At 39.1% G+C, this 10,192-nt stretch overlaps 2 protein-coding genes across 6 annotated transcripts in view; both read left to right on the plus strand.

Moving 5' to 3' along the window:
• The window catches only part of LOC109713013 (serine/threonine-protein kinase STY46-like), a 54,552-nt gene that overhangs the window by 20,251 nt on the left and 24,109 nt on the right, over window positions 1-10,192 (plus strand). The gene's annotated exons all lie outside the window — the stretch shown is intronic.
• LOC109713017 (glutathione S-transferase F11-like) lies at window positions 546-2,217 on the plus strand. 2 transcript variants are annotated; one of them, XM_020236928.1, is made up of 3 exons: window positions 546-922; window positions 1,258-1,306; window positions 1,561-2,217. In XM_020236928.1, the coding sequence occupies exons 1-3, from the start codon at window positions 773-775 to the stop codon at window positions 2,031-2,033; spliced, it is 672 nt and encodes a 223-aa protein (XP_020092517.1). In that variant the 5' UTR covers window positions 546-772; the 3' UTR covers window positions 2,034-2,217. The 2 variants fall into 2 exon arrangements, with proteins under 2 accessions (XP_020092517.1, XP_020092519.1); XM_020236930.1 differs by having other exon boundaries at window positions 787-1,126.

The raw sequence follows: 10,192 nt of genomic DNA on the forward strand, positions 1-10,192 counted from the left end.
CTCTCTCTCTCTCTCTCTCTCTATATATATATATATATATAGCATTTAATGCTGGACAACACCGTTGCCAGTGATAATCAGTTAGATCCTTTTGAATTAGAAGAATAATAGCCGATTTAGAATAAAAACACCTCGGTGGCATAAGAAAAAAAGCAATGCTACTTGTACACCTCAAAAGACGTATATATCATACACTTCATCCATACAACGGATAGATTTATATTTCTAGTCATATTATGTATCACTCTTAGTCCTCAAACTATGAGGTGGGGGACACTTTGATTCTTTAAGTTTTATTTTATTGTAATTTCTGAGCCGAAATTTTGTTGCAAATAAGTTCTATAACTCAATTTAAATGACTAAACATTAAATATATTATTAACTTAGAAGTTATATAGTAGCGTGACATGCCAATAATTAAAATACTACATCACTTTTACATCAGTGGTGCGTCAATATTTAATCAAATTAGATTGGATCATGAGACTTAATTTCACTAATTCTGAAAGTTTGAAACACAAATCACAGGCCGAGGACGAAATGTGTAATTTATCCCAAAAGAAAGCAAAAACAAAAAGGGAAAAGTGGCCGTTGGAGGGCGCGATCTAAAATCACGTACGAATCATGTGGTGCTGGACGTGGATAACTTTCTTGCCTGCCCACCATAAAATCCATTTGCTATTTGGTGGTCTTTCAGTCTTCTTCTTCTTCTTCTTTCCTTTCCCCCCTTCAATTTGCAGGCCAAGCCACGGTGATAATTAATAGATAGATAATGGGGAGCGTGAAGGTTTACGGGCCGGTGATGTCGACGGCGGTGTCGCGGGTGCTGGCCTGCCTCCTGGAGAAGGAGGTGCCCTTCCACCTCGTCCCCGTCAGCCTCGCCAAAGCCCATCACAAATCCCCCGACTTCCTCAACCTGCAGGTCATCTCCCGCTCTCTGTTACTTCGACGCCGCGTGAAGTTGAAGGGGGCGAAGTAACGGTCTTACTTACGTGCACGATAGATATGAAAGCGCGCATGTTGAATTAGTAGATAACGTAAACACCCCAGCTATCGTACATGCCGGATGTGAAGAGACCAAAAAAAAAAAAAAATGATGATTGGACTGAAGGATCGTACAGCTGAAGTTAATGTTTATTTAAAAATAGTTAGATCTTGTTTTTTATTCTATTTATAGTCTAATTCGGCTTTGACGCATATGAGAGGAAAACTTTTTTATTTCTGTCTTATCTCTGTTTCTCTGTTGTGCCCCCACAGCCCTTCGGCCAAGTCCCTGCCTTCCAAGATGGTGACGTCACCCTCTTCGGTCCGTACTATGCACTATGCCCCTCAGGCTAGGAATGTCAATGGGTTGGATTCGATAAAGATTTTCAAAAATTCAAAGTCGAATGCGACTATCGAACTCGAAATCAGAATCTGAATTCGAATATGTTTGCTATATTGTAGGGACGCTTGAGGCTTTTTCTGACTGTCATCTAAAATGCATGCTCATAATGAGATTTTCTCGTACTATTAGTAGAATTGTTAATTTTATTGAAATTGTCAATTCAATTTTTGCAGAATCTCGTGCCATTTGTCGGTACATCTGCGACAAGTTTGTGGGCCAGGGAAACCAGAGCCTGATGGGCCCCGAGGGCGGCGGCGCAGCGGGCCGTGCCGCGGTGGACCAGTGGGTGGAGGCGGAGGCGCAGAGCTTCAACCCGCCGAGCACCGCCCTCGTGTTCCAGCTCGTGTTCGCCCCGAAAATGCGTCTGAAACAAGACCCGAATGCGACGAGGGACGCTGAGGGACGGCTCAGAAAGGTGCTGGACGTGTACGAGCGCCACCTCGGTGGGAGTAGGTTTCTGGCGGGGGAGGAATTCTCGCTTGCGGATCTCTGCCACCTCCCAAATGCCCACTACCTCCTCGCCGAGACCGACAGGGGGCAGCAGCTCCTGTGGTCGCGGAGGAACGTCGCGCGGTGGTGGGAGGAGATCTCTGGCCGCCCCTCGTGGGCGAAGGTCGTCGAGATGCGGCGCAATGCAGCTGCTTGAATTCTCTTTCCCTGTTTCTCTCACCCTCTATCTGTTGTTGGTTTCTGTTTCTCGGCAGGAAAATGCAGTTTGAATCTCTCCGAAATGTATTGAAAGGGGATTCAAATCTCCAAGCTTAAGGATTAAGCCTCCACAAGACAACCATCTTTAAATAAAAATTTTAAAGCTTTTGCTATGACAAAAAGTTAAAATGAGTTTTTAATTTTCAAAAGTAGAATATACAATTGAACTATTATGTTTTTACACCAATAAAGGATAATTTGAATGACTATAATAACAAAATAGTTTTATTCAAACAACATTTCCAGTCGGGCATTAACTGGCCTCGAAAAATTAATAGGTAAAATCGTGGAATGAATATCAGCATAACCATTCTTTCACCGCCTTCCCTCTTCCGACGAACCTGCCTGAATTTTTCCTATTCAATCTCATCGCGCTATTCATCCGAAACAACATCTCCGACACAACCATTTTCACCGGCGATCTCCCCCGTACGTCGCTGTGCTTCCCCGACCCGCAAACTACAGAGATCTCTGCAGGAACGACAGCATTCTCCGCGCTCAGCCTCGACCTTAGCTCATCAACAAACTGCAGCATTATCACAAACGCGGAAGTTGCGTGAAACCCGTGCAAATCCAACTTGCCTTCTGCAGGAGACCACTCTAACATCTCAACCAAAAGAGCCGAATCGACGAGTTTGCGAATGAGCGCTGCCTCAACTACAGACGCAGACTCGCTCTCCAACTTGTCGAGCAACTGTTCGATCGAAAGGGGAAGCGTATCGAGATCTCGAACCATACCAACTATTACCGGGCACGAATTCAGTACAGTATTAAACGTTCGCACGGAGAAATCGATCCCTAACTCTCTCATCCTTTTGAGCCACTCAACCATCTCAGGCAACTCTCCACGATCTCCGTAGCAAGAGAGGACTACATTCGCGCAAACGGTATCGACACTAAATCCTGCATCCTCCATGAGTCCAATTACCCGTTTCATCTCCGAGAACGAGCCCGGTTTCCCGTAGCTCTGTGCGATCAATCTAAACTCGAAAGCAGAAGGTTTCAGACCCAAAAGAGCCATCTCCTGCAGCTTCGCTTCCGCTTCTTCGGGCATATCCAATAAGCAGAAACCCTTGATCATGGACTCATAAGGCTTTCTCCCGCTGAACGGCAGATTTCGCAAAGAAGAACATATGTCGACAACTTTTTGTCTCAATCCGCGACCAGAATAGGATTCGATGAGGTTGCAGTAGAAGAGGGCGAGGTCCTTGGGGGATCTTATAGTAGAGATCGAGGAAGAGACGAGATGTTCAGCGTCGAAGCACTGCCCTAATTGTTCCAGAAGCGCAGCAACATCGGCGGTGAGTTTAGAGTTCCAGCTGAACCAACTGGTTTCGCGGATTCGCGCATACGCCTGTACAAGATTTGCCTCAAATCATACAGTAGTCGTAAACTTCGGGGGCTGATATTAACAGCTACAATTTTGCTCAGGGCAGATCTGCTTTCTAACTAAAAACTCCTTGAAATGTAAAAATTGATGACTGTCATGGGCCATTGTAGGCACTGAGCAGTCAATTCAATATGGATTTGGTTATGTCCCTAGCAAAACATACCAAATTCATACGCAATTTAGTTTCTGAACTTCGACATATATTGTATTTTAGTCACTACGGCTATGTTATTTAGAGTCCGGCTGGGATACTATCGATAACACCAAGCACTTGGTGCTATCAAGTTTTCCGCCGTTAGATTTAATCTATTTTCCGCCGTTAGATTTAATATTTTAATTATTTTCACCCGTAAGATCATAGTATTCAACCAACAAGTCACCAACCCTAGAAGCCAATATCATCCTAATCGTATCTTTTTTCATCCAAAAATAAAAAACTTGGTAGCACCAAGTGCTTGATACTATTGATAGCATCCGGCCTAGTTATGTTATTTATATATTAACAATAAATTAATATTTTGCCGACTAATTTGTATTGTAGGATTTAATTATAATAATTTATGAAGTTCAAGTAAATAATTGCAACATATTAAAGTACCAGCACCGAAAGCGTAATAATTTAGTAAAACAAAAAAATGATTATGAGGCCTAAATTTTTCGCAGCTTGGGTTACGGATAAGGTTAGAGAGAGAGAGAGAGAGAGGGGCTCACGAGGGGGGCGAAGGGGGAGGAGAGGGAGAGGAGGTTGGAGAGGGCGGCGAGGGCGGCGGATTTGGAGGAGGAGGCGACGAATCGCCGGACGAGGCGGTCGGCGGCGGCGGAGTCAGCGGCGGCGGAGAGCGAGGAGGCGATGCAGGCGGGCGGCGATGGCGTCAGGGAGAAGAACGCCGACATCGGCGCACGAGCGTCCGGCCGGTCTATCGAGTAATTACAACTTTACAAGCGGATGAACCATCATTGTTGGGTTATAGTGATTGATTAGTTTAGTTTAGTTTTTTTTCTTTTTTCTTTTTTTTTTTTTCCAAAACCCACATAAATTTTGGGCTCTTAATATGAACAGGTATAGATAATAGATATGTGTAAGTGAGGTAGGGGTGGACGGCCCAAGCTGACTCGTTAAAATATGAGGATGAAAAATTTAGCTTGTATTTCGGCCTCGCTTACTTAATGTGGCCGATCAAGCCGAGACGGGCTAATAAAAAATTTAAAAACCGATTACGAAAATAATATATATATGATATATATAATATATATATTATATATATATATATATATATATATCTAATAAGTTTATAAGATCTTATCTATTAGATTACAATTTAATCTAATAGTTAAAATTTTTTATATGAAGGAGTTTTTTTTTCCTTTTTTATAACTTGACTAACTTTATATTAGGTTACGGCTAAAATTAGAAATTAATAAATATTATATACTATCATATAATTATTTATTATATATATAAATTATTAAATATATTATTTATATGTATCCGACGCGGTTTATTAACTGAACCCAGAGCAAGCTGACCTATGCTCCTATTTGGCTCGTTATTAAACGAGTTGAAAAATTCAGCTCATGTTCAACATCGTTTTACTCGAGCTTATTTCGAACCGAACACTGAGCTGGCATGGCTTGTGAACTAATGAGCTTGGACTTGCGCACTCCTATTCGTGAGGCTGATGATAGTTACTCGCACTGGCCGAGTCAAAAAAGAAAGGCCGAATTATTACTTTTGGGCTTTCAAGTTATGAGGCGTGTGATATTTTAGTCTTGTCAAATTATAATTTCAATTGTAATTTTTTTTTTGAGCTTCTCTAATAATAAGCAATCAAGTCTCCATAATTGAATTTTATTATATTGAATATTATATGTGGATTGCTAATATCCGAAGGTGATATGTTCTAGTGTTATTAGTTGATATGGCAACAATAGTTAAGATGTCACACTCGACTTATAAATTAGCAGTACTTCATATTTAGTCATTAAATTAAAACTGTCCGATTAGATTGTAAAAATGTTAGAGAGCTCAAACTAAAATCTATAATAAATTATACGTTTGGGAACGCAATTCTCACATGTCTCATAAATAAATTTGATGACCAAGCAAGTGCAATTAATATAGCTTTTAGTCTAATAAGCAATGCTAGGTGTACACCACACCTATTCCAAAGATCCCTCTTCATTAGTTTATCAACTAAACAAAAGAATTAACCCCATTAATTTGAATTGTTTAATGGTAATCCTATTAATGAAAGAGTTGTTTTATCCGACTTCGAGCAACACTCTTGAATAAGCTTTTTTTTTTTTTGAGAGAGATAAAGTAGCATGTTACCCCGTGTTCGTTTTATTTATATTTAGAAAATAAATTTTAGCCTGGAAATGTAAAATCATCAGAATTCGAAGTTACTTGTAAGTCTCGGGTACCACCACCAAACTCCTTTCGCCACATGCTCTACAGAGACCGGTCGGCTAACACTTTGAATACCTATTATCGTAGTGATAAAAAAAATCTTTGTTTGTGAGCCGAAAAAAGGTCAAGATTGGATTTAGTATGATCGAGGTTGTTGGCATCCAAGCAAAGGCCATAGACTACTCTCTTTCGCGAGGTAATCGCCGGGCGCTTCATCCATAATCATCTCCTCGCTTGTCATTCCTTCCGCAATCTCGCAATCGAAGCAATACACAGGTCGGCGAGCAGCGAGTTCACAATCAACACCCGCGAAGTTAATGCCGGAAGATCTCCGCCGCGCGAATCGGAATACAGCTCGAAATCGCGGCCGCTCCTGAAATCCCAAAGACTAACCGATGAATCTCTCGGGCGGAACTCTTTGCGGGTTCGGCCCAAGATTCGGGTCCGACAAATTGCCCAGGCATGATGATAACCCTAAGTTTTGCTATGGAATGTTGTAACCATTGCAGTTGATGTACTCCATCAGCTCTCTGCCCAGTAGATGGCCCGGGTGGGTGCAGTCTCATTGTTTCTTTTATGGACTGCTTTTAAGTAGGCTATTTTTGATTAGATCAATCCTCTTTTGATCATCCACGGTTTTTGTGTTGTCGAATCGATCCTCTTAACTCATTTTGGAGCCTCTCCAATGAGCCTTGTTGTTCCTGATGAGTTCCGCATATTCGCCCGGGCATTCGAGGAGCTATGACTGGTTAGCTCGTTCAGCGCCAAACAAGTCCTGTTAGTGTGAGAGAAAGATTTGATTATTTGTGCATACTATCAACTAGCAACCAAGGGTTGGTACTATTGAGTTTTTCAACCGTTCAGATTTTAAGCCGCTTTGATTTATTTTACTAGCTCGTTAAATTTAACTGAATTCAACTTTAGGCGAACCCACATTCTTCCATACACCACTCCTACATTTCTCATCAAGGGTTAAAAAACCTGATAGCGCCAATTAGCTTGGTGGTATTAATAGGTATCCCAGCCTATATATATACGAGTTTCGAACTGGACTAGCTATTGATTGTTATTTGCATGCCGTTTGTACAATTTTTAATCATTGAATGAGAACTTAATAGTGTTAGGATATGATATTAGTCCTGTTTTTAGAGCTGAGTGTCGCTCTCTTTGGTTTCTCCACTGACTTAATAAATATTTAATCAATAGTTAGAAATAATCAAAAAAATTGATCCAGGCCAAAACATTGATAGCAAAAAGGAGGCCAATATTATTAATGAATATAGTATTCTAGCCCAAGCTCATATAGACCGATAGTTGAGTTAATTCGATTCGCAAAATTATCGGCTAGCGGATATAATACACATAAAATTATTTCTAATTTTTAAATTCGTTGAAATTCGGCTTAAAAAACGCAATTCGGTATAAAATATAAAATATAAGATATAAAATATAAAATATTTATATTTAAAATAAAAATTATAAAGTTTTTATCATATTTTCAATAATTTGGCGCAATAATTCGCGAATAATTTGCGAATATTCCGCCGAATAACATTGCTGGCCAAAAAATTCACGAATAATTCCTCTTTCTTTGGAAAAAATTCGTAAACGACCAGTTTAACTTCGGATTTTCAATAATCCGCGAATATTGTGAATTACTAAGCTAGGTTAAACTAGGAAGGGAAGCTATAATGCACCAAGCTATTGGAGTGCTAGTTGATTTTTTTTGTCCTTGGATTGAGAAAATGTGGTGGTTAAGGATAATATGGGCTCCCTAGGATATGAGTAACGCTGGTTGGCTTGAAATAGTATAATCTAACGGTGAAAATAATCAAGCTTAAATCTATACGGTAAAAAAACTGATAGCAGTCAAATCCTTGGTGCTATGCAATAATACCCCCAGCCGACTATTATATATACTATTATAGTATAGTTATATATTATATATATATATATACTATTATATCAAAAGAGTAAAAATGGAGATTACCGGAGTTGAGGCTAGAATACTCTCAAGAAAATCAAGAGGATGGTGCCTTTTAAGTGTTTTAGCCATTAGCATGCGAGGATGTAGCGGTTAGTGATGATGTTGGTAGGCTGTGGAGGCTGGTGATAGATGTGAATGTGTTTGGTAACAAAATAAACACCACAATGACTATTAATAATCAGAGTAGATCAAAGGGCTAAAAACCTAGAAGCACCAAGTGGTTAGTATTTCTAAAAATATTCTAGCTGAATTCGATATTACCTCTAAGAGTGCCTTAATATTGTCCTTGCTAAAAGAGAACTCTCCTTCTCCTTCTCCTCCTCTTGTACGATCATAATTGTGGAGCCCAAGCAACACATCAACAAAACACCCACCATTATTATTCCCACTCATTACTTCTCTTCTCCTCCCCGCAACAACCTCCTCAAGAATCCCATCAATCCTCGTAAACGCTTCTCTTACCCTCTTATCCAACCCATTAATGGATCCCCACCACGCCAAAAATGGAAAATAATCCCCCACGTGGAACCTCCCGAGCAGCTCATTGCACTCCTCCACCAACACGTCCACTGCGTGGCTCCACCCCTCATCATCTCTGGTGCACCTCCCCAGCACTATCCTACCAACCACATCCTTCGCAAAGGAGCTCAAAACCTCGCTTAAGTTGATGATCATCGCCGCCCCATGATCACTAGAGGAGGAAGGAGGAGCAGGAACGACGTAAGATGACGGTGAGTTTTGATGATGAGTAATGCTTTGGATCATGTGGTGCACCTCCTGCTCTCGTGTGAGCCGGTAGGAGCAGACCTGTTTCGGGCTCAGGAGGTGGCGGACGCAGGCCTTCCTCGCGTGGCGCCAGTAGTCGCCGTGCGGCGCGAACGCGACGTCAGTGCAGCCGTACAGGAGCTGCGACGGCACCTGCAGAAACCCGCGGCATTATGTTTTACTGCTTTTAGAGCTGATAAAGAATGCACTAAACTATACGAGGGATAATTACCTATGTACCTCTTATAACTTCTGAAATATTTTATATATTTTAATTTTTTTATTTCAAATATACTAATCGTATATTTTTTCATTATTAAACAATAACTCCGCTATCTGCATTTATTAAGTCATCTTGGTTAATCCAAGATGTAATTTCTATCAAAATTTAAAAAAAATTAAAATATCTCTTTTGCACCTAACATAAGAACAAATAAAAAAAGTTATTGACGGAAGAAGGATATATTTCAGAGGGCAAAAGATCAAAAAACTTCTTTTGTCCATAATTTAAGGGCACATTAAAAAAAATTGATAAATGTAAAAGAATATACTTGAAAGAGCAAAATGATAAATTCACAAAGAAAGCAGCTGTTTCTAACAGCTCATTAATAGAATCTAACTTTAGGGATATATTTTAAAGAACTTGAAATCTTGAAAAGGTATTTTTTATATTAACATTCTAAGCGGGGCAAATAAGAAAGTCTGAAATTTTTCAAATGTATATAAACAATTTCCCCTTATATGAAATAGTCGTTTTACTCTAAAAACTTAATTTGTTATAGAACGATGTTTATATATTTCATATTCAACGGAATGGTACATATTTTTATATGTGAATTATAGCAATATTTTGAAATTGATTTTATTGCTCTGTGTGGATATTGGAATAAGTTGTTTATCCTCTAATAACATAAATGTTATGAGAATCTTTGGTTCTAATTAGACAATGGGAGTTTGATTTTAGTTCTTTAAAAGGTTTTAGAATTCATGATCTGATTGGATAATATATTTTATTTAAATTGAGTTCTGCAAAGTTCTTAGCGTTATTTAGTTTCCTCCAATTTAATTAAACCCACATCATCTTACCTTATATTGATTATATTGATGATTTAAAAAATACACTAATCGGTTGGATCTTTGTTACAAGGTCGGTAAATTATATGTTTATTTTTACTCTATTTGAAACATATTCTAGAATTAGATCTTCATTATCGCGACGTACACGACATACCTTGGAAAATGATTCAGTAAGCCTTAAATTCTCATGAATCAATTTTTATTCTTTCATTCAAGATAACCTCCTAAAGCCCCGTTTGGTTCGGAGGATTGTTATCCCCACTATTCCGCCAAACGGGATGAAATTTGACCGGAATATTTTTTTCCGGTCAAACCTTGCTATTCCCGGTTATCCCGGAATAGCAAGAGATTTGCTATAAATATAATATCTTATATATTATAAGACATTATTTTTATTATAAAATTATTAATTGTAATACATATTATTTATATTTAAATATTATAATTAAATTTATAATAAATTATATT

This window comes from Ananas comosus, linkage group 7, assembly GCF_001540865.1.
Source record: "Ananas comosus cultivar F153 linkage group 7, ASM154086v1, whole genome shotgun sequence".
NCBI lineage: Eukaryota > Viridiplantae > Streptophyta > Magnoliopsida > Poales > Bromeliaceae > Ananas > Ananas comosus.